The sequence below is a fragment of the Esox lucius genome, chromosome 24 (genome assembly GCF_011004845.1).
Source record: "Esox lucius isolate fEsoLuc1 chromosome 24, fEsoLuc1.pri, whole genome shotgun sequence".
Lineage (NCBI taxonomy): Eukaryota > Metazoa > Chordata > Actinopteri > Esociformes > Esocidae > Esox > Esox lucius.
Window position 1 is genome coordinate 15,054,745 of NC_047592.1, and position 25,956 is coordinate 15,080,700.

At 43.8% G+C, this 25,956-nt stretch overlaps 1 protein-coding gene across 7 annotated transcripts in view; it reads left to right on the plus strand.

Annotated features, from left to right (window-relative positions):
* nlgn2a (neuroligin 2a) overlaps positions 1 to 25,956 on the plus strand; it is a 169,912-nt gene that overhangs the window by 69,646 nt on the left and 74,310 nt on the right. For 5 of the 7 annotated variants that reach the window (XM_029117609.2, XM_029117608.2, XM_034290622.1 and 2 more), the window contains exons 2-3: positions 2,417 to 3,292; positions 18,738 to 18,791. In XM_029117609.2, coding sequence (XP_028973442.1) covers positions 2,794 to 3,292; positions 18,738 to 18,791 — 553 coding nt within the window. In that variant the 5' untranslated portion in view covers positions 2,417 to 2,793. The remainder of the gene's footprint in view (positions 1 to 2,416; positions 3,293 to 18,737; positions 18,792 to 25,956) is intronic. The other 2 variants (XM_029117611.2, XM_029117610.2) reach the window with 1 other exon arrangement.

Consider the following 25,956-nt stretch of genomic DNA (forward strand, 5'->3'; position numbering starts at 1 on the left):
GCTGATGCGTATGACCGGCAGTGCTTTGGTCTGAAGCTGTCATTTGGATAGCTGCCACCATCCGGTGTCACAGTCTCTCAGGTAGTTAGAGGGATACCCTCTCCTTCTTCCTCGTCCTCTCTTTCTCCTCCTCTATCTCCATAATTCTCTCTTTATTTCTCCCACTTTATCCGCCCCTCTTCGGTAACCCCCCTCATCTATACTAACTGGCAATTAGGGCTTGGTAATTGAACCAATTATTCAATGAGTCGGACTCCAAAACCTGCAGGTCCCCGGGCAGTCCAACCTCTGCTGAGACCCTGTATTCAACGAGGCCAGGGAGGTCCAGCTGAGCTCCTAGGTGCAGGTCACCTTCAGTTTAGCGGAGCTGCTGTCACTGTCCTAAAGGCAATTTTTAGCATCTGTAATCTGACTTGGGATCAGTTTCCTATAAACACTGAATGGATTTGTCCTCTCTTTGCTGCTAGCTTCCTTATCTGAAATCAGTTTAACAGGGTCACAGTACTCGAGGCGATTTCTGTCTCCGCCAGTCTGTCTTGGTAGCTTCCTCGCTTGGCCGTTTTTTCTGTGTTTTGAAAAGGGAAGTTTAAGGTGTTGTGGCCTTTGTGTTTTATTGGCCGATGTTTATCTCCCTTGGGTCTATGCAGGGCAGGTCTCTCTCTCTCTCTCTCTCTCTCTCTCTCTCTCTCTTTCTCTCTGAGGTTTAATTAGAGAAGTGAAACAGCACAGCTACTCCTGGAGGAGAATGGAGAAGAGCAACGCACCCCCCCCAACCCCCAAGACAAGCAAACACACACAGTGAATGCCAATGTGCATGAGAATGCAGACACACTCATAGAAACTGGAACATGTGAATTCCTAAAATGCACGCGTGCACACTTTATGTATCGGGCAACATGTATCAGGATAAAAATAAGGGGTTTGGAAGGGAATGCAGAAAGGAGAAAGAGAGAGATGAGGAAGCAATAAAAAGCGACAGAAATGTAACAGGATTGAATGTACAATAAAGTGGGAACGAGAAGGAGAAATCTAATCGCCAGTACACAGTGAACATTTGCACTGTATTACAATTACACACCACACAGTCATGCTAGCTCTCTGCAAGCACATCATTTCCACAACGCTTTTCTCCCCCAGATTTATTTTTAAACGGAGCAAAAATACAGAAATATTTAATTGAACCAAACAGAGTACCCCCCCCCCCCCCCCTTTCCATAACCAAGTCTCCTTACTCGCTTCAGCCGATCGGTGTCTGAGTCCTTGTCGCCCAATCAGAACGCATTCGGATTGGCCTGCGTTTTACCTCGCGGTCTCCTCTCCCTCACTTTAAAATTCTAATAGCTATATTGGCAAAAATCAAACGCAGACAGCCAATGCAATAATACGGTTAATGATGACATTAAATGGAGCAATTATGGGAGAGCAATATCGCAGGGGACAAACTGGAGGGACCAGGGCTTTGTTCCAAATGACACCCTACCCCCTAAATAGTGCAGAAACATGTAACCGGGGCCCAACACTACAAAGTGTATTGGCATTTGGTCCACAGCCTAGGATTGCAGTGTGTACTGCTACCGCTGATTGACCAGGAATGATGAGGAGCAGAGAGAGAAGCAATACTACGATAATGTACTTCCTCCCCACACCCCCATTACATCTGGTGTCTGTCCCCGCTGTTCTGTCATTGGCCTGTGGATGGTTTGTTGTGTGACGAGTCAGGCTGCGCCCACGCGACGATCTGGGCGTTCCCGTTTGTGCCCGGACTTACAAATGTGGGTGATCCACAGCTGGGATCCAAAGCATCCGGAAGCTTCTCTAAGCTGCTTATAGACAGCCACTGGTGACCTTTGACCTCTACGGGCAGTGAATGGCCAGTGTAATCCAGGATTGCGTGTGTGCGCAAGGGTCTGTGTGTGTGTATTTTAGGGCACGTGTGCGCATGGGGGTCAGATCCTCTCTAACACTCACAATGCTACCGGGCGTAGCTAGCCCAAACGACAGGAAATGAATACCTGTATCTATTTGGGCATCGCTAGCGTCTCCATGGCGATTACAACCTATAATAAGAACTGAGGATGGATGAGCGGTGATCAGAGCAGGCTGGGATGAGCTGATATGTTTGTGGCTATATTTTAATTAGTTATCTCTGGGGCTCTGCCGAAATCCCTACGTGGGAATACTAGAGCTGTGACATGGTTGAGGTGTGAACGATATTCGTGTTGATTTGTATTCACAGTTCACTGATCAGTTGCTGGGAACTCACATGGCAAAGCGTTCAGCAATTTAGATGTGAATGAAGGCAGTCTATGTTCAGTCGTGTGACGTCAAGTTGACATTTGCTGCCATCATCATTCAGTCAAGTTTAAAATAATCCTTTGTCTCTTCTTTTCCCTCCCCTTCCCCCCCTCTCCTGCAGGGTCGGCGTGCGACCGGAACCGTTGACCAGAAACTCTGACTGCAGACATTGACCGTGATGAGGACTGCACAGGAAGATGGAACGTAACAGAGTTCTGTCCGTGGAACCGCTCTTGACCGCAACTGTAGAAAACCGACACTGAGCACAATCACCCCTTCTGAAGGTCGCCCGTTCTCCCTTTCACCTCCCACCCCTCCAGCCCCCCACCTTGTTTTGCGAGGCACACCCCCTTGCGTGTACACTACTCCACCCGTCCGCCTGCAAGCTCGCCCTCGCTTCACACCTCCCCCTGTTTCTTAAACCCTTTTTGGCACTGCTCCCTCGTTTTCTGACCTCCCCTTCATGAACAGCGAGTCCTCGTCTGGACACAGACGGACATGCGGCTCTTCCATTTGTCCTCGTGTAAGCATAGTGGGCGGGGCCTGGACTCTAGTCTCCGCCCCCGCTGCTACATGGCCGACACCTGTCTGGTGTGGCTGCTGGGCCTGGCTCTCCGCCTCTCCCTGACCTCCTGCCAGAAGATGGACTCGGCCGGCAAGCAGCCCGTGGTGACCACCAACTACGGCAAGCTGCGAGGACTCAAGAAGGACCTGAACAACGAGATCCTGGGGCCCGTGGAACAGTACCTGGGCGTACCCTATGCTACTGCGCCTATCGGGGACCGCCGCTTCCAGCCGCCCGAGGCACCGGGCTCGTGGCAGGAGATCCGCAACGCCACGGCGTTTGCCCCGGTGTGCCCGCAGAACGTCCACGGCGTGCTCCCGGAGATCATGCTGCCGGTGTGGTTCACGGACAACCTGGATGTGGCGGCTGGGTACATCCAGAACCAGAGCGAGGACTGCCTCTACCTCAACATCTATGTGCCCACCGAGGACGGTGAGTGTCGGTTAGGGGTGCTCCTTCGCCCTCACACGGGGGGCACCACTCAGCCATGGGTGAGGTGAGATGAAAGGTGTTAGGAGACAGTAGGTACTTCTAACTGAATCAGATCTGCCACTCAAACACACCCAATTCTTTCCTTCTTTTTTTTTTGTCTCGGTTGGGCTGCCAAAAAACTATTTTCACCAAAGCCTTTTGCCAAAGAATATATTTAACACCCCCCCCCCCTAACCCCCCACCCCCCGAAACCTCCCTCTCCTTGTCAAATCATTTCAAGACTGTTTTGTATCAAAGCGGAATCTTTTTTCGGTTCAGCTGGTCTGAGGTGAGGAGATGAAGCTCAGGTGTGAGTTACTTTCTACAACCGCTGATACCAAATCATGTTATTTTTTATGTTAGGATGGTCTCGTCTCGTCTGTTTAGATATGGAATTAGGTCTGGGATGAGGAAAGTAGGCAAAGAGGGAAAGATTAGGATTTCTTTCAACTAGGTCCAACCCTCCTTGGCTCGGTCATTTTCTGACTGATTTTGTCAATCTCTAAAGATTCTTATTTGCGGAAAGGCAAACAGAGTGAAGATGGATGAGGTTACAGTTCGTTCAACTTAACTGTCTCCAGAAAAAAATTTTATTTGTAACTTCCCTAGAAACTGCTCTCCTTCATCCAAATCATTTCCAAGGGTTTTTTTGCCGGTGAATTGAATCTTCTCGTTTTTCATACTTTTCTCATAAAGTCTTTGCAACTTACATTTCAATCAACTTGCTGGTTAAGTATAAAAGGGGCAAGATATGAACATTTGAAAATCGCCCTAAAGTTGTAGTGGGTAATTTTCTATGCTTAACGATCACCCCGCAGGATTCTGTTTGGATGTTTTTTAACTCGATTTTCTTTTTCATTGCCAGAGATCTTTTTTCAATGGCTTTATAGATACTTACTCTCAACCATTCGCTAACACCATGTACTATCTGCACTTTTAAAATAGTTTTTTGGGTGTTCGTGCGCGAGCGTGAGTGTGTGTGTGTTTTCTGACAAACGCCACAAGACCAGAGTGCCCTCTGCTCTGAAACAACACCGAATAGCACTTTAACAGCACAGCTCCGCTGGGGTTTCCACGGTGAAAGACCTTCCAGTGCGGGCCTTGCCCGATGATGCCGAGGTGTCAGGCCCGAGGGGCTGATATCTGTCTGGCCACGCCACCATCTCCGTCACACGTCTACAGCGTTGTGAGGAGCCGTGTCAGCATCGCTGTTCCCTCCAACACCCTCCTGCTGTGAGCCATTGTGTTTTCGGCACCTCCTCCCCCTCCAGACCTCATCACCTCCTCTCCTAGCTTCCTATCTCCACATCAGACTCATTTTCTCTGTCTTTTTCAGACTCTGCTGAGGCTTAGTTGCTGGGGGATTTTAAACCCAGCCGTTACACACACAGACACGCAGACACTGGCACCCTTCACTCCGAAACTGTACAAAAAAACAGCTCAAGACTTGGCTTCTTATTGACTGAGCAAACCTCATCTCAGGATAGCATCACTTTTTAACCCCTAGTTAAGGCTCCATTGTCCATGTGTAGTGCGCTTGTTTTAACCAATGTTATGGCTTTATTTTCCAAATGTAGTGCACTTGTTTTAACCAATGTCATGGCTTTATTTTCCCAATGTCGTACCCTTTTTTTCAACCAAGGTTATGGCTTTATTTTCCAAATGTAGTGCACTTGTTTTAAACCAATGTTATGGCTTTATTTTCCCAGAATAGTGCACTACTTTTTAATCAGCGTCTCTGTTCAAAAGTGCTCAAGGGAATATGGTCCTTCCATCAATATTGACCTTCAACCTCATGTGTGATGTATGGACATTCTGCAATGACACGGGCTGTACTAGTGCTGTATTCAGCACTAACCTATCCGCCTAGAAGACCAGGGATGGGCTATCTAATATGTATTCTGTATGTCTTTGACTGTGTGTGTGAGTGTGTGTGTGTGTGTGTTTGCGGTGAGCCTATTGTCCCTAGACAGAGACTGATGAGCTGGCATTGATCAGCTGCCCAGAGTCCCTGTCTTCTCTGAGAGCTGGCTGCCAATGTGAACGATAAGCTCAGGAGAAATGCACACACACCCATATATACATATTCTGGCACACGTGCACACCCACTGGACAGTGACCAGGCTGACTCATCTAGACACAAACACGTGCCAATTGATCAAACCAAAGAATAGCTGTTTTTTTCTTAAAAGAAAACCCCTCTTCCAATATCTTTTATTCCTGGAGCACTCTGTCCCACCTAATTCAAGTCTTCGTCATCCTACTACAACAGTCTTCTTCACACTTCAGTTCATGTACCTCTTTAACTAAGATCCTATTTAGACTGCAACAATTATTGTAACAGCAATCTATTTGAAAGAACATTTACATAATATGTAAATTCAACTCTTTCTAATCACACTAGCAATGGGAATCGCTCACTTTGGCTACACCCATGACATGGAAGGTGTATAAACAGAGGCAGGCTTTCTACATCACCATTCATTCCATCCTAATACACACTAAGCGAGTCACCATCTTTAGATCTGTTGGGAAACGGGTCCTCGTCATCTCCCATTGGTTATGTTGGACAACTGACGCAAATCTGGCAACAAGTCTTGTAGTGTAAAAACACACAAACAGGCCTACTGCTACCTCATGAAGGGCAACAACGGTCACATGATCACCCCGTTCTAGTGCAAGCTCCAAAAACACACTGACCTCCCTCCGTCTCAGACATGTCACCACCATTCACGACCACAACGAGCTTCCTGTGTAGGGTTTGTGGTCGTCACTCCAATTCTTTAACCAACGATTGGTTTCCATGGTGGGACTTTCAGGTGGAAGGAAATCAGATTGTTGGTCATGTTATTGTATTTCCCCAGATGTGGAGGGGTTGGGTTAAAAGCTCTAGTCAAATTGGACCTTGTGTTCAGTTGACTGCTGGTTGAATTTCATTCAGTCTTAATTGAACTGTAGCCCTCTCTGTCCATCTTCTCCATACTGTTTAATCCGGGGACATTTGTACCCCAATCTAACACACAACGTAGTGTCTTCTTTAAAGTCAGAATTTGGGTCTTGTAATGCAGTTATGAGAAAAATCGAAACACGCCAACACACACACACACACACACACACACACGGACAACCACTCCCTCCTACAGCTTTAATCCTTTCATCTAGTGTTTTCTTGGAGCTGTCCTGCTGTCATCACAGGGCTGCTCTGAGCCTCTGAGGTGCAGGACGGACCGTCAGGCTTATAGACCCTGGGGGAGCCTGGCCTCCCATGGCGCTTGCCCCCCCCCCCCCCCCCTCCCCCTCTGCAACATTATAGAAGGGGAGGCGCCGGGAGGAGCTCTGAGGCGTCCGTTTCTGTGGCTGTGCCTGGCATGCCATAAATCACCGGGAACGTGAGGTCCATGCTTCCATTCAAGCCGTCCCACCTAGCCAACGAGGCTCGATTGATCAGTGTCATCGCTAACAAACGCCAGGTTTTGAGCGGGGTGCTTGGTACACACCCTTATAAAGTCAAACACAGGCCTGGGATAAGAATCATCCTGTCGCTTCCCAACCAATAGGGAGACAGAAACAGGATACGGTCCAGTATCAGCGATTGGTAGCCACTTGGGCCGGCCCCGCCTCCTGTCCACAGACCAATCATTGGGGACATGCCGACCGACGCGCCGCGCCCGCCCGTCCCCCCCTTTCCCCGGGACAAACGACTGATGCCATTTTGACAGGTGACGTCGTTAAGGCGTTCAATCAATACTAACAGAACGAGCACACGGCATCAAGGAGGCATCTGTAGTACAGATCTGCCGTGCACCGGGAGCCAACGAGCAACTAAATAAATAAACAAACAAATACAGCAGCATCTAAATAAATAAATAATGCCCCTCGCGGCGTGTGCCTGCCAGTGAAAGATACAGTATGATGTGAATCGCCTTTGATGCCACAACAAACGTCCATTATTCCTCCCCTTCTTTTCTTCCCCTTCTCCTCGTTCTCCCCGTTCTTATTCACCGCCACGTCCCTTGTTCTTCCTCTCGCAGCCGTTTTTGATATCCCTGGGTAGGAGAGAGGAAACGGGAGGGAGACGACTGGATCAGCATCGTCCCTTTGGGGAAATGGAGAACACTTAGAAGGAAGGCATTGGTGTGGTATGTTCGAAGGCCCAGTAATTAACGGGAGATCTCAGACACACACTGCTGCCTTTGAAGTGAGGGGGTTGATGTAACTGGCGAAACATTCTAAACAAAAAGGAAGGATAAATTGAGTGTGTGTGTGTGTGTGTGTGTGTGTGAGGGGGGGGGGGGATGTGCTATAGAGATATCTGGGGAATACAACATGCAGGGCCCTCCAGTATTATTGGCAAGATCATGCTGCCAGCGTTAAATCCGACAAAAAGGATGTGAAAAAATAACTTATAGGCATGGAGGTGGCATCTGATCATAGTTTTGGAAACTCTGTGACCCCAAGATGTAACCAATTTCTGCAATTCTCCTTCTCCACACTGTGATCCGTGGCCATTTGATACTTTGCATGGGGAAAAATACACATTTATTCCACTTCAAGACAGGTTGATTACAGATCCTATGTCACCTCATATTTATACCCCAATGAAACAGGATGTCTTGGATTAGTAAATAAGAGTTCCCAAAGACTCTTTAAAATTGTAATTGGAATATACATCAGTTAGATTTTGTAGATACGATTTTCTAGGAGTGCCAATGATTGTGGCATGGACGTTTTTGAATAAAATAATTGTATTTTTATGTCAGTATTCTTTTCTTTTAATTATCTTCACAGTGTTAATACAGGTTAGATTAATAAGATTTTTCAAATAAAGCTTATAGAGAACAGTAACATTGTTTCACATCCTTTTTGGTCCTATTCGCCTTCAGTGATGCTTGCGGAGAACATAACGTTGTTCGGGATAGACGGTGGTTGGGAATGGAGGGATGGTAGGGTGTTGGACAGAGGGATGTTTGGATGGATGGAGGGTTGGTAGGATGTTGGACAGAGGGATGTTTGGATGGATGGAGGGATGGAAGGATGTTGGACAGAGGGATGTTTGGATGGACGTAGGGATGGTAGGATGTTGGACAGAGGGATGTTTGGATGGATGGAGGGATGGTAGAATGTTGGACAGAGGGATGTTTGGATGGATGGAGGGATGGTAGGATGTTGGACAGAGGGATGTTTGGATGAATGGAGGGATGGTAGGATGTTGGACAGAGGGATGTTTGGATGGATGGAGGGATGGTAGGTGGATTGATTGATTGATTTGCACCCAAAACACAACCCAAACTCTCCCCAGCCCTCCTCCCTTCACCCTTTGCTGAGTCTTCACTGCTGATCTCCCCATTTTGAACTGTGAACACAGTCAAACAAGGGTTTCATTTGGCTCAGGGGGAGAGTGGGAATCACATCAGTCTGGGTCAATTAGCCAGTTATAAACCCAGGCCGACACGCTGTTTGGACTTTTATTCAGTATAAATCAACACAGACTGGTAACACACCCTAACTTGTGGAACTGGGCGGATGGAAATATGGTGGAGGAGTGTAGGTTTGGCTACAGATGGTGTTGATTACTTCTATATATCCATGCGGAAAGAGAGGTCATGATATCTCAAGAGAAAAAACTAATTAAACTTTCCCTTGTGAGACTTAAACCACATACAAGGGGAAGAGCAGCAAAGAATGAGAGTGACAGAGCAAGGATGGCTCGTTCAGATTGAAGACGCAAGCACTGAGGAAACTGGAGAGAGGAGGAGGGGCGGAGGGTCGTCTTGGCAACCCTCTAGCACTTCCTGTATTTCCCTGTCAGCGCAAGCGTCAAAGGCCGCATCCATTGGCTTTCCCACTAGACTCTGAATGAGGGAATTAGCAAGAGCTCAGATCGAGCTATTTATAACCTACAAGATGGAGAGGGAGTGGAGGGAGGGAGAGGGAGAGGGAGGGAGTAGGGGGGAGGGAGGGAGAGAGGGAGGGCAATGCCTGTGTTAGTGCATGTAGATACGTTCCATGATCCTGATATCCTCTTCTGTCCTGCCGCTACAACGTTGTCGCTTTCACCTGGGTCTTCCATTATATTAACTTTACTCTCCTCTCTCTCTCTCTCTCTCTCTCTCTCTCTCTCTCCTGTTCACTCTAATATAATCCCTCAACTTCATGCATTGGAAACCTTTTCTTCATCTCCTCTTCTTCCCCTCCATCTTGCTCTCCTCCTCCTCCCTCCGGTCTTTTCTACATGGCCGCCCCTTTCATTTTTGCCAACTTAGGGAAAAGCGCACCGCCATGCAATCTTTAACATACGATCTGGATGAGCAGTGAAGATGGAAATGGGATTTTTCTACCAGACACTGTATTTAGATTATCTTCTTCCCCCAGGGAAAATGGCTTTGACGTGACACTATAAGCTCATACCATCCCTGAACAGTTTGATATAGTTTAATTTGGCTCCCACTGCGAATTCTGATTTTTCATTCTAGATCAACTACACACCTGTGTGGAAATTGATCCATATCTATCCTGGTAAGGTCCGTACCAACTGTCACTGTTTTTTTGAGTCAACCTTGACACGAAGAAACTTGTTTCAGAGATGCTGATGTAAAAGACTAGCTCCATACACAGGATGCTTCCTAAACTGCACCATATTCCCTCCACAGCACACTACTTTTCACCAGAACCCTCTGAGCACTTGGCAAATGCAGGGCACTAAATGGGGATTGGAGTGACATTGGATTCAGCCACAGTGCTGGCACTATCCTGAAGTATAATGAAGTTCCACAAGGGAATGAAAGAGTCTTTAAACGTATGATTAGTGATTCTCTATTTGGGTAAAGATGGACAGAGGGGGAGCACTGCCCTCTGGGATAGCGCTGTTCAATTTATCCATTGTTACTTGTTCTTGGATTCACCTTGGGAAGCGACGAGTGATTGTAGTCAGTACGGTGTTTTGTTGTGAGTGTCTGCAGGGCTCTAGACAGTGTGTTGGTCATGTTTTTCTATGCTGATGGTTTAATGATTAATAATTGTATTGGTTTCCCTCTAGGTAAATATTTCACCCACTCACGCACCTCATCATACAACACATTTCTCTGTCATTTGTTTTTCACTGTTCTGGATTTCCCTTCCAACTCCCTCAGCCTTTCCATCTCCCTCTTCCCCCTCTCTTTTTTCATCCTCTCTCTCTCTCTCTCTCTCCTTCTCTCTCTCTCTCTCCTCCCCTCTCTCTCTCCTTCTCTCTCTCCTCCCCCCTCTCTCTCTCTCGAGCTCAAAGGCTTGTCTCTTCAGCGCTAGCTGTAGCTGAGGTTGCTATTGGCTGTGAATGCAAATTAGCCTTACCCGCTTATCCTCCTCCCATAGCCCCACACACAAACGCACACACGCGCGCAAACACACACACACACACACGCGCTCACAAACAAAAGAATGCACGCGCGCAAACACAGCATTGCCACTGCCAAAGCCCACTGCACACAGAGGCTTTCAGAGCGCTCCATGGAGGGGCTGGAACGGAGTAGACAAGGGCAGATACAGAGGTAGGAACGGAAAGGTTATCCAAAGGTGAACCGTCGTTGCGGTGCCGTCGACGTACACCGACAGTGAACATGCGTCCGACGTGTATGAGGGCACATCACACGTGTCACTGGGCCTCAGCAGCAGCGGCCGCTACCAAAAGCTATAGGGCCATGTGATTCTCACTGAAATAATATTTAGAAAATTGTATAATACATTGTTTATTTTATTTCTATTTTTTTTTGTCTTAAGATCCGGACGATGTTACTCAAAATGTAATGCATTATTTATGTTTGAGACCAAACCCCCTCCTCTCTTACTCAGTGGTGTGTCCCATGTTGTTTCACAAGAGATGGACAGGAACATTTTAAAAATTTGTCAGCGAAGCAGAAAAAAAGAAGGAAGGAGGAAAGTTCTGGAGTGTGTCCATAACAGAAGTAGCTTAGCTGCTGCGGCTGTTACTGAATATGATGTTTGACAGTCAAACAGAAAGTGCTATCCCTGACTTGGACCATCACGAAGAAGCCATTGATTCAACTCCATCATGTCGTTCTTCTAACATCATGCATTTTGATTACAATGACGCCGATGTTGATTATGATGGTGATAACGAGCACAACATTAGCGATGATGACGTTTACCTTCCCCTGGCTCCCCAGGAAAGCTCTGACAGTGTAATGATAGAATATAATGTCTGATCCAGGTATGTGTGGCCCTGCCAGCTGACAGATAAGGAGAGGTGCAACATAGTAGAAAAAGGTATATGAATGCACTTGTTTGATCATGATTAAGAAACTGTACATTTGAACAAACTGGCTAAGTGCTTTGTGCTTTTCTGTAGTGGTAGCTTATAAAGCAGTATGTAACCTTCAGATCATTATTTTTAAACTAATTGATTTACTCTACTGACAGGGGCAGCGATGCAAGTGTCTTTGGAAGTGGCACTTCCATTCAACAATAAAGAAAGAAGCTATGTTCAAAATATTATCGGTATCGGCTTTGATAAGGACAAAAAGGTAAAAAAAAATAGATGGTCCCAACCAGTCTCTTACCTAGGGCCCCTACTGTGCCTCAGCACACAGAGATACTGTAGGAGCTGCTGTTTAGGAATCACAGTTATTGACTGGAGGATGTTGAAATGCAGCCTGATGGACTAGCTGTACACTAAACACTCAGACATACGCTCTCACACAAACACAGACATACACACACATACATGAACCGAAACATACACCCACAGGATACGTACCTTTCAGATTCTTTCAATGTTATATACGACCTCTGACCCTTTGTTTCTAGCTTGGTAGTATTGTGAGTATTGTACTTCGCATGGAGACAGTGGTATGTGGGAATTATAAATTACACTTCATGTAGAGACTGTTGTAGGTGGGTATTATAAACTGGTTGCACTGAATCTGGAGCGCTGATTGACTTATACATGTGGTATATGAGACTGTATCACAGTGCTTTTTACAGTTCTAATTGCGTTGCTAACCAATAAGGGATCTCATGGGTTTGTGAAATATTGCCCCAATAACACGGCTTAGCACTGTGTCCAAAAACTGTGTAGAGACATTGCGGTATGTGGGTATTATAAATGATTTTTTATAGAGACAGTGCGGTAGGTGGGTATTATAAATGATTCTTTATAGAGACAGTGCGGTAGGTAGGTATTATAAATGATTCTTTATAGAGACAGTGCGGTAGGTGGGTATTATAAATGATTCTTTATAGAGACAGTGCGGTAGGTGGGTATTATAAATGATTCTCTATAGAGACAGTGCGGTAGGTGGGTATTATAAATGATTCTTTATAGAGACAGTGCGGTAGGTGGGTATTATAAATGATTCTCTATAGAGACAGTGCGGTAGGTGGGTATTATAAATTATTCTCTATAGAGACAGTGCGGTAGGTGGGTATTATAAATGATTCTTCTCATAGACAAAGTGTGCCAGGTGCAGCCCTCTAAGGTAGAATACATTCTGATGAGGCAAGGGACTGGAATGAAAGGATGAAGAGAAAAATGGGGAGTGGCTAAACAAAAGAGAGAAAGAGAGTTGTTGGAAGACGAAAGTTGGCAGTTAAGTCTTTTTTTAAATTCCTATTGACATTCTTCCGATATTACCTTGATTTTGATAAAAGTGAGGAAAACAATGTCCTTAAAGCGTTGCCAAAAAACTGAATCTCACAAAATGCGTACAGCACGTTCCAAATGGTTTTTAAAAGGCGGGCTACGAATGCAGCACTAATCTATCTGATTAGAAGACATGTTCTGTTAGATTTTAATGGGATTTAGGGCATCGTTTCCCAGAGACGGATGGGAAATATTGTCCCTCCAAACGAGGTAGATTACCCAGTAAACCTCCAGATTAGTCCCACATCTGATCAGGAGGAGCACCGCGATCCCAGTATGAGACGAAGTACACAGGCCGGGCCAAACGGCGCAGACAAGGCCGGGACATAGTAGACACATGTACATATACACTGGCCTACACGCTGACACACACACACACACACACATTGGGTCTGTGACTGTTTGCATGGTGAGAACATTTATTTTACCTTCACAGTTTTGTAAATGTAACTCTATCTGGCTCCCGACTGGTTCGGTAAATGTGACTCTATCTGGCTCCCTGGCTGGTTCTCTCATCGTCATTTTGTAAATGTGACTCTATCTGGCTCCCTGGCTGGTTCTCTCATCGTCATTTTGTAAATGTAACTCTATCTGGCTCCCTGGCTGGCTCTCTCGTCATCATTTTGTAAATGTGACTCTATCTGGCTCCCTGGCTGGCTCTCTCGTCATCATTTTGTAAATGTGACTCTATCTGGCTCCCTGGCTGGTTCTCTCATCGTCATTTTGTAAATGTAACTCTATCTGGCTCCCTGGCTGGCTCTCTCGTCATCATTTTGTAAATGTAACTCTATCTGGCTCCCTGGCTGGCTCTCTCGTCATCATTCTGTGAATGCAACTCTACCTTGCTCCCCATCTGGTTCTGTAAATCTAAATATATCTGACTCCCATCTGGTTTTGTCATCACCATTCTGTAGATGTAACTCTATATGGCTCTCTGACTAGTTCTTTAAATGTAACTCTATTTGGCTCCCTGGCTGGTTCTGTAAATATAACTCTATCTGGCTCTCTGACTGGTACTGTGAATGTTACTCTATCTGGCTCCCAGCCAGGTTCTCTCTCTCTGTCAGTCTCTGTTTGTGTGTCTATCTCTGTCCCTCGTTCTTAATTTCAATGTAAAGTGCTTTATTGGCTTGGGAAACATTGTTTACATTGCCAAGCAAATGGAAAAATAAGACAAATTATATTTTGCAAAATATTTAACAAACGACCAATTTACAATCTCAACACCCCTCTCATCCTCTATAACATGGTTTTCATTCCAGAAACAACCCTTTCTCCCCTCATTCTTGTTCTTTTCATTGTTCTTCTTCCTCTCTCTCTCCTGCACAACTAGATCGATAATTCTCAGGCACTGTTGAAGCAATGAGACAAAGGACTCAGGAGACTAGAGAGAAAGGCTGGAGGGATATATGGTGGACAAATGACTCTTACGAGGAACACTGTGCCTCAAACAGAGATGTGATCAATCCCTGTTATTCAATAACCTCAACAGATTTTCCTGAGGATCTTTTTAAGGAAACCTTGTGGGTCCAGATTGACTAACTTCTGTGACTCCTGTTGAATCAGCGAAACCAATAAATCGTACACAGTAAATTTTACTCATGGATCTAAATATAATGTAAATAGAGCATTGTGGCACCAACATTCCCTCAAGTGTCGTCTGCTGACAAGGCCTGCGACACAAAATTGGTGTGTGGCCAGCTCCCTCGTTTTTGGGGGCGAGAAAGGGGTGAGGATGGGGGAGACGGAGGCTTGGAGTGAGAAGCATAATGTGTGACTCACCATAAACAAAACAGTGACCAAGTCTCACACAACGGAGACACGCGCTGCCCCAGTACTCCTGTCAACACAGCGGCAATGTCTCATCTTTTTAGCCACAGCGTGTCAGAGACACTTTAATTCTTTTCTACGTTAACCGGCACTCCATTTGCTTTTGGCTGAATTAGACTCTCACCACCTGGACTAAATGCTTAGTCTGTGTCATGAACGTACATGTATTAATAAATACACATACACACAAAGAGACAAAAAAAGAGAGAGACTGGTACAGACACACACACCTTGGGTGTAGTGGCCGGTCTGAGTGTCTTTACCGTAGCTATGACTAAAGGCATGCCTGTGGTGTTGTGTGCTTGACGATGCAGTCGGTGTGTTTGTGCGCGCGCGTGTATATATATGTATGTGTGTGTGTGTGTGTGTGTGTGTTGGGGGGGGGGGGTGAAGTAGAGCTGAAATAAAATGTTATGTAACCTGGTCCACAGTCCGTGAGCTGCCCTGGGTTTAAAAAAAAAAAAAACTATTTAAAATTATTTCAGATACTTTAGCAAACTTCATCTGTGCCTAATTGAGCTCGTCTGATGCATGCGGAGCTGACGGAATGTTCAGGAAACAGCAAATCTCCCCATATGGCACTCCTGACAGGCCAGAGCAAACACTCCGAGACTTCGAAAGACCTCGGTGCTACTTGAACCCAGGTTAGTTCAGTAGTCTTCACAAAGGTTAAGGGAAGGTGGCCGAGGGTATACTGCTGCCCGCAGGACTCATGTGCCTCTGCATGGAGAGTCCGAATCCAGCCATGGAGAGTCAGAATGGAGGCCTGAAAGAGGGGTTGGGGAGGGAGGGAGGGAGGGAGGAGAGAAAAAGTAGAGAGAAGCAAAGATAGTGAGAACGAGGGGAGGACAGATGCTAGTGGTTGTAATAAAAAGGAAAACGCGTCTCGTCTGTTATCATTAACTGAACAGTAAATTGGAAAATTGCAGTTAGTGTGTCATGATGAATGTGAAAACAGTTTCTAATAACATTCTAACACTCTACTGTAAAAACGAACATGTTTATTGGTCCAATTCTTATTTGTTTTCAGTACTTAACTAAATCACTTGTTTAACAGCTTTTCTTCTACGTTTTCCGCCTTTTGAATACAGCGGTAAACACTAAAGGCGTTTGCCGAGAGCCCACAGCTGGCAGGCTGGCCCATTCATTTTCAGTGAAACCTACGTGGTGGAAAAACTGGACGGTGTGGTCAGTGCCGATTTTGGGCGGGAATGCCGCTTAACCAGGCTGATGAAAACCAAGGATGTAGAAAACAGCATGAAGCCTTGTTGTTCACGTTAATATGGAACGTCACGTTAATATGGAATGTCTAAATGTAAATGACCCCACCATTTACATTTATAATTCAAGTCATCTTATGTAGAGCAACTTACAGTAGTGAGTGCATTCATTATCCGTGCTGGCCCCCCTTTGGAATCGAAGCCTCATCCTTGGCATTGTAAGTGCCATGCCCTACCAAAAGAGCTATAAATGTCTGGAAACACACTGCAGCGTGAAGCGAGAGAGGCGGAATAATCGGTTTAATTATAATGTGGGAAATACACAGTTTTTATGTATTTTATTAGGATAAACATTTAGTTACCATCCTTGCTTGTTTGATTTGGTTTCCAAAGTAAAACCTTTCGTCTGTTCTGAAAAATCGAAAACATTATGCCACCACGGTGAGCGACTATCCCCTTGTTGGCTCAGGGATTCGATCTCGTGACCTTTTGGTTACTGGACAGTTCAAATCAAAATGTGAAGGTCTATGTTAACATCCACGTTTCCCAATTTAGGGGTCGTCTGACCTGAAAATGTGGTTGCGAGAGAGAAACTGGACCCAAAATATGCCTGTGGCACACAGAACCAAGGTTACACTGGTGAACTTTTAGGTTAACCTCTGTTAACCGTTTAATGCTGTGGTGTTGCCCAGCAGTATTTGCTTTATTCCAAAAAATATGTCTCATTTCAGATTTCAGTCCTACATCGAAAGTTTCATCCAGAGTGTGTGGATTTATTTCAGAAATGTTATTAAAAAACAAGTTTTCAGAAAATGGGCAGGGAGTCTTGGGCCACGATTGGAGTACCTGGACTGAGCAGCCTTTAGGTGGCTGGGGATTTAGGTTTATTTTCAATTTGTAATCACAAAGTTTGTAAAATAAAAAATATTTCAGAAGAATTAATGTGGATTTTACATCCGTATCAGCTGATGTTCCTCGACAGGATTGTTCTTTCTGAAAACATATCTGTAGGATGTTAAAAACTAACCACATTTATTTGACGCTCCAGCTTATCCCAGCGATTTAACATCAGTTAACAATTTTACCCTCGGCCAATTGATTTTTTTATTTCATTGAAGGTTATTATTTTTATTTGAGGTTGACCTAGTCCATCTAACACACTTCAATGTATGTCTGCTAATCTTATATGTAAGCTGTTATCATAACCATCTCAAAGCGTAACCCATGTACATAGACACTTATAGTCCTATTAGTTCTTCTTGGCTAAGCTTTTATGTCTCAAGCTTTTACCCCCGTACCTCATCCTCACAGCAGGTTGGGGTTTGGGCTGCATTCATCTTCCAATAAGACATTTACTTTTTATATTGCTGAGATCTCAATGCTATTATATATAACCTAATTGGTAAACACATTTATAAAGCTGACCGATTTCCTGGTTATCAGCCTATCAGAGTGGGGCCAGGAATGTGGTTTCAGAGTAACAGTGATGAACCCTTCCCATTGGTTTCTTTGTGGCTAGTTGTAATCCCAACAACAGATGGTGCTTTCTGATAGCCCAGGCTTCTTTCCTGATTGGCTCATGCACTGATTGCTGTTTTGCATATCACAAGATTAGTTCATCAAAAGCAAACTTTTAGCGTTGGGCGGAGAGGAGGAGAGGAGGGGAAGAGGGGAGGAGAAGAATCCTCTGTTCTCCATCTCTTTTGCCTCTCCCTCTCCATTTGCCAGGAACAGTTAATGGGCAGATGTGGATAGAATTACATGCACCTTTTACCCAGCAGCATCCAGCATACACTCCGTTAACTAGCATCAAGCTACATTTTTAATTGACTTGCAGCTGGTTGTGTGTTGTCTGTTCCATATGCAACTACTAGTTCACTTTTTAATCATTTTTCAAAGGCTTGTTTAAAACAACCTATGGTCGTTACGGTTTGGTTTTATTGTGTCTGTCACTGGAGACTGATGACTAATAAAGAATTTTTTTGTGTGTTTTGGCAGCGATTGTAATCTAATGTGTTTATATTGTTCATATTGTGCAAAGCACTGTGGGTTTTGTAGTGCATCAGGATAGAAGGAAGGAGTGGATCAATGTTTGTGTGAGAGCGAAAGAAAAATCACACTACTCTGAGTCAATACGTGTTATTGTAGGTTTTGGGTGAGGACTTGACTAGGCCCAACCCTCTCTTGTTACCCCTCTCTACCCGACGTTCCTTTTTTGGGTTCCGAGGGGGAAGGGAGGGGGTTTCGGGTGGGTGTTGTTTTTCTAACCACAGATCCTACTTCTCAACTTACTGTGGTCCCCTAAAGGCAGAAACCCAACTTGAATACAAGTAACAAAACATAGGTTCAGAAAGGGCATCACAACTACTAAGCAACTAAATAACAACCAAGTCCAACTATTTACCCATTTCTCCTGAGGGTGAGGAGTGATTGAGTCTTCAGATACAGTGGGGTCCTTCTTTTATCTTGAAAAAGCGTTTGTTGTCTTTTCTTATAATTCTGTGTCTGTGATGATGCATTTTTGTTTTGTTTTTGTCATCTTTTTAAAAAGAAATAAGAAAAAAAAAGGGAAAAAAACTTGCTGACCTCTCTTGATGATTTGTCTTTTTTGCTCTTTCTTCTTTTCTCTTTTTGATTTTTTTCTTTGCGTTTTTTTGCCAGTAATCTTTTTTGAATTTTCTCTTTTCTCTTTTTCCCCCCTTTTTTTCTTGCACCCTAGGTCCGCTCACAAAAAAACACGATGAGTCTACAATGAACAGACCGCGGGATGAAGGTATTTTTCGCATGTCTTTCCTTTTTTCTTGTTTTTCAGTCTTTTTGGGGGATATATATTTATATATATATAGAGAGAGATAAAATTTAAAAAACATACGCCACCTCTCATTGCTTAGCTTTGAGTTCTAAGATATATACTGAAATATATACAATTTGTTGGTGTTTGTGTTGACTGAGTATCATCACATTCATTCAGTAAATGAAAAAGACACATTCAATGAGTCTGTAAGAAAAATCACCACCTTATGAATGCTGGAAGATGACAGGGCCTGCCTAATACAGATTTTATGAAATCAACATTAAGTCCCCCGAATGAAGTTGCTTTCTTGTACAATAAACTATTTCAGACCTATTAGCCGACTGATTGAATTGGCCGGGAGAAAATACCCTGGAATATTGTCCTGTAGAAAAGAGTCAGTTATACCTCCCACAACATGTATTCAAGTTATGTCATGATGGTACACAGCTGAATAGCTATTCATACGCGACTCGCAGTTTGACCATTGCACATATACAGTACCTCATTTCAAAAGTCAACGTGGGATGAGCATTATTAGGTGAGTCGGAGAAAGGAGAAATTAAAAGAGAGAGAAAGAACGAGAGAGAGATAGAAGAAGGAATGTCAGAAGGAATGAAGGAATATCTCTCCCTGCTGGCGTTTCTCACTAGAAACGGACACAACTTGGCCACAGTGTGTAACACAGATGTTTTCATCTGGCCTCGTTTAGGCTTCCTGCTGGACCTTCTTGACCGATAATACCGAAAATGGCCTTGGTCAATACGTTTTTCTTTCAGGTCTTTTTGAGTGTACACAAGTGAATATTTTTTTCTCTTGGGTGTTCTTTTGATACTTCTTGGGTTTAACAAGTGAATGGTTTGGGCACCTGGGAGAAGAGACTATGGAGCTTTCCTTTGCCAGACACACTAACATAGACACCAGATTGTGAGCTGGCTACTAGATACAGTAGGCCTTCCTGTTAGTGAGTGAACCACTAGTATTCCTTTGGATTCATCAAATGAGCGTTCTGCTGCAGAAGTCCTTGCTCCTAGAAATACCATTACCTCTGCCTACCCCTAATAACATCTCTGAATTGTCCAAATGTCAAAAACAAATCGATATCTCTGTTCCTAAGAACCCTTGTCACTTTTCGAGAACATGACTTCTAAATGAAATAATGGCCTAAAACTAACTGCATATTCATGAGGGGGTTATGTTCACAAAGTGCCTCACAGAAATTAGATGTTTATAGCTGGTACAGTTGCTAGGTAGATATAGCAGACTGAAGACATACAACTCACTACGATGACTGAGAGTATTCTGTGTAATATTGGTTGACATTGAGACCTCCTGAATATGGCCCTGCAAATACAGTCATTCCTACGTGAGCTGCCTCTTACTTCCTGTCACGTATTGTCACGGGGTTATTTAGTGTTTGTTGCTATTCTTTGACCGTGAAGACCATTATTCTACATGACCTGTCTTTCTGCAACAGCTGTGTTGGTTCCACCCAAATTGTAAGTGATTTCCAAGCAACTATTCCCAAATTCAGTCTTCCTGACCTGGTGGTGATGCTTCTGAACTGTCTCTGTCTACTATCAGAGCAAACAGCCCATGGCTCGGCTGGCTGAGATCCATGATGATCTTTCTGGCCTTTCTGCAGCAATGTGAGGAGTAAATGTCATGTGCAGGGCAGGTAGTATTACCCCAATGGGACATTGGGCGGAATTCACCACTCTCTGAAGGGGCTGTATGATCCATGCATTTATTAAACTTTTATGAAACTGCAATCAAACTTGCAAAACAACCACACTGTCACAAGAAGGTGCTAGAGCGTGACAAGGCGAGGCAACCCTTGCCCAATGCAAACCTCATCCCCAGGCTATTGCGCCCCAGCATATATGAGCCTGGAACCCCTGCCATTAGAAGTTGGCTTTAAAAGACTGAACGTAGCATTCCATGGGACTTACCTTTTGACTTTTGAGAATCAAAATTCATCAAGGTGTGGCATGGTGGAGCGGCATTTCTGATATTTAAACATGTAAATGAATGCTTTAATCAGATTCAAACTGTAATGAAAATGAAATGATTAGTTTATAACACATTCTTTATTAACGTGTATCTCCAGTCTACCTTTCACGGCATCTCTTCAGTCCACCTGAGAACTGCAGCTTTCTATTCCTTGCAGCCTTAGCTTTCCAAACAGAAACTGAAAATACCTATGTAACTCTTAGAACATTGTACATCCACAGATTACTGATCACTGTTCCCTGGGCAAAAGCGATTAATGTGCATAATAAATTGTTAATTATGTTTTTGTTGCCGTGGCATTACTAATTCTGTCGTGGGGGAGTGTCACAATGAAATGATAGGAGTGGAAAGCCTGATCTTTACCCAATACCCACAATGACAAAGCGAATGAATGTTTTTGAAATTTGTGACAGTTGAAAAACAGATATATCATGAACATACTGTAGGTATTCAGACCCTTCACCACGACACTCCAAAGTTTGCCCAGATGCATCCTGTGTCCTTTGATAATCCATCTCTACAGAGATGTCTGTAGAGCTTGATTGGAGTCAACCAATCAAGTGGCAATTTAAATCGATTGGAAATTTAGAATGACACACACCTGCCGATATACGGTAAGGTCCTCAAACATCAAAGTGAATAACAGAGCAAAAACCAAATACAAGAAAGGTGTATGTTCTCAGAGTCCTGAAGGACTCTGAGAACATAAGGAAAAAGTGAATCTGTTCTGATAGGAACTATTGTGCCTTAATTCCTAGTGCTGTGTTTGGTGAAAACATGTCCACTCCTATGCTGGCAAATACCATTCCTACAGTGAAGCATGGTGGTGGGAGCATCATGCCATGGGGACTGGTCAGCAGACTGGTCAACAATGGGGTAGTGCGGGCTATATGTTACTATATGCAGTATTCCCTTTTGTTCAGTGGACATTGCTTTTACTCACTTTTTAATCCCCTACTTATAGGTATCTTAAGTACTTCAGTGGAGCTATACGCCATATGAATAAATACGGTTTATGGAACTTACAGTGTTTATCTTGAATGTTGATTCACATTTATTCATATGTTAAGCGTAGGTGTGCACTGTGGTACTGTAGGGATCCATATTCCAGAATATAATTAGCTGGAAATGCGAACCAAACATTTCATGGGCAGTGAAGGAGTTATCCAGAAAAAGGAGAAATCCAACAACCTTGAGTAGGATAAAGCCCTTAGCTCCTAGACAATGAAATAAAGTTATTTTAAAAACCAAGTGCATACCAGTAAGTGTATAACATTTGTTATTTATGAAAGCACACAACCAAGACAACGCTGGATTGGCTTTGTGTTAAGTCTGTAAATGTCCTAGAATGTCCAAGCTAAAGCCAAGACAAACCCCATTGGACATCTGTGGGTAAACCTGAAGACTGCAGTTCACTGAAATTCCCCATCCAAGCTTGCAAAGCTTGAGGGGATCTACAAGGAATAATTGGAGACATGAGCCATATCCAGAGGTGCAAAGCTGGTAGATGCATAACCAAGAAGACTTGAAGCTGCCATCACTGCCAAAGTTCATTGTACAGCTGTGATCACTTAGAAAGTGCTGAATGAAGAGTCTGGCTACTTATGTAAGTGTTATATATATAAGTGTTATATATATATATATATATATATATATATATATATATGACACACAAATTTGCACAAACCTCCGAGAACATGTTTTCACTTTGTCATTACAAGCAGTGTAAACAATAAATAATTGCGTATTTTCTTTTCCTGTAAATCCACCTGTCTGGCTCATCTTTCACCTGTTCTGCTGTATGTGTATCGGATTCCCCAACTGCTCACGCAACAAACAAGTATTAATGAAGCAACAACTGCCTCGTTATGCCGCGAGTCAGTGCTAGCGAAACAGCTCAGCTGCGCTCAGTGCTCACACAGCTGTCCCACAGCAATATTACAGGTTAGAGAAGGGTGCTTGGTTGCACAAAACACATGGGGTAAAGTTGCGGCGGATAATGGTCGGTAGACTAAGACAATTAAACCAATGCTTGTCAAGCTAGGAATTTTTCATTTGCGTTCCTTTTGGCAAGGAAAAGCCATGTTGGTCAGTGTACCAAGATCTTGCTCACCAACCCTGGACTGTGCCAAGCAGTGATTATTATGTCACCGAAATAAAACCCTACCCGCCGGTTTCACAGATTAAGCCTAGTCTAGGACAAAAAAAAAAGTCCAAGACTAGTCTTCATGTGTGTCTGCAAAACTGGCCCTGTATGTTTAGTGGAAATATTAAATAAAAAAGATCCCACCTTTGTCTGCTATGTTTGGTTCCACTGACATTGGGAAATATGACAATCGATTCGATTCCATCACCATTTTCCTCCTTAAAATCAACGTTGGGTACTTCGTCACAAAAAGTGTAGAAATGAAAATCTGCTTAATAAACCACATCATTGCAAGATAGACATAAAATTTTTCTACATGCAGTTTGAATGCGTGAACAAATAGCATACAGTTATCATTCAGATAATCTAATTCAAGCCGAATCAACGAAGAAAGCATGTTGGCCTTCAGTATTTTATTTGATAGACCGTCTGAAGGACAGCTGTAAGTCGTGACTAGCTGTTGTAAATGCTCTCCTAGGTTCTGGTGTTGTGAAGGACGGTTTTTGGCCATAGCAACATTCTTATATAAAGGGACAGATTGAATTCTAAGGACATGGGTTTGTGTGATGTGTTTGTGTGTCTGTGTTTGTTTCACTTTCACACATCTATCAGCTTTGGTCAGAAACAACAGAGGCCCACCTGAGCCCCTTTATCCTGAACAACACACATTACACACACATGCACACACACACACACACACACACACGCATTAACATGTATTCCGCTACACTTTTTATTGTTTTGTGAAATGCATGTTTATTTGTTTTCCAAGGATACGTTGGTAAACTACAACGTTGTTGTGTCAAATAAGAAATGCTTGAATTTGTTTACAAAGATTAATTTGATAAAAAAGTTTTGTGGAAAAAGAGTGGAATAAAAAACAATGAAGATTATGGATGAGTCAGTATTCCATCTATATGAACACTGAATGATATCGTACTGGACAGAAACGTCTACTACACTATGACAGTGATGCTGCTCACTACGGCAGAAGTAACGCCGTTTACGTTGAGTATCCTCAACACCTGGCTGTAAACTCATTTGTGGCTGTTTGCTTAAGAAAATAGCGTGTTAGCTACACGCACAACCTTGAGGCGGATGGGCTACAACAGCAGAAGACCCCACCGTGTACCACTCATCTCTACTACAAATAGGAAAAAGAGGCTACAATTTGCACAAGCTCACCAAAATTGGACAGTTGAAGACTGGAAGAATGTTGCCTAGTCTGAGTCTCGAGTTCCGTTGAGACATTCAGATGGTAGAGTCAGAATTTGGTGTAAACAGAATGAGAACATGGATCCATCATGCCTTGTTACCACTGTGCAGGCTGGTGGTGGTGGTGTAATGGTGTGGGGGATGTTTTCTTGGCACACTTTAGGCCCCTTAGTGCCAATTGGGCATTGTTTAAATGCCACAGCCTACCTGAGCATTGTTTCTGACCATGTCCATCCCTTTATGACCACCATTTACCCATCCTCTGATGGCTACTTCCAGCAGGATAATGCACCATGTCACAAAGCTCGAATAATTTCAAATTGGTTTCTTGAACATGACAATGAGTTCACTGTACTGAAATGGCCCCCACAGTCACCAGATCTCAACCCAATAGAGCATCTTTGGGATGTGGTGGAACGGGAGCTTCGTGCCCTGGATGTGCATCCCACAAATCTCCATCAACTGTAAGATGCTATCCTATCAATATGGGCCAACATTTCTAAAGATTGCTTTCAGCACCTTGTTGAATCAATGCCATGTAGAATTAAGGCAGTTGTGAAGGCGAAAGGGGGTCAAACATAGTATTAGTATGGTGTTCCTAATAATCCTTTAGGTGAGTGTATATCCACTGTATGTTATCTACAGTAACTGCCACTGTTAAATGTGATAGCTACAGCAACCGGCACTGTAAAGTATGTTAACTAAAGCTACAGGCACAGTAAAATATCTTAGCTACAGTAACTGCCAAGGCAAAATGTTAGCTACAGTATCCGGCACAGTTAAATATGTAAACTACAGCAACAAGTACTTTAACATATGTTATCTACAGCAACTGGCGCAGTAAAAATATGTTAGCTCCAGTAACCAGAGCAGAAGAAATATTTGGTTACAGTAACCAGCGAATTAAAACGTGTTAGCTGCAGTAACCAGCACAGTAAGATATTAGCTACAGTAATCTACAAACTGTTCAGGATATCTATTTTTGAAGAAGAAAAAACTTTAATGGACCATATCCATTACTTTACACTTTTAATGGTTTTATAATGATTTTACACTCAAAAACATCCTACTTTTAATACTTCCTGTTTGTGAGTGTGCATGTGTGCGTGCTAGTTTGTTTGATAATAGGGAAGCACTCAACTCTCCCTCTATTTATTTTCTTTCCCTTTTTAAGTGCACTTTATTTTCTCCTTCATGTTTTTGTACTCCACATGCCTTTGTCTTGTCCTCTTCACTACCACTCTTAATGTCGTCCTCTTATTGCCTCTCTCTGAGTGTCCTCCAGCCCTCCCATCTCCAGCTCTCTCTCCAACTCACTTTTTGCACTATTTGCTGTCTGGCACTCACTCTGGCCCTCACTCTTTGCTGGCTCTCAGCTTTTCCCTGATTCTCTGTACCCCCATGACTCTCTGTCTTGCTGTGTCTCTATCTGTTTTTCTCTATCTGTCCATCCCTCCACCGCCTTTCTCTCCCTCTGTCTTCCCTCTCTGTCTTCCCCATCTCTTTGCTCTCTGATGTAGTGTGCTTCAGCAGTAGACAGGCCTTGGCTCCACTAACAGCAGCTTTGCCTCTGGGCACAGGATCTCTGCTGATGTCTCAGAATCATGTATATATTCTCCGTCTACTCACAACGGGCTACACACACGACCACAGAAATGCGCTCCATCTCTCTCATTCCCCCTCGTCACTTCACAAGTCTATCTTCGGCATATTCATGTCTCAGCTCTATGTTTTTTTTTACCCCAAAATTATTTACTAAAGCCTGGAAGAAGA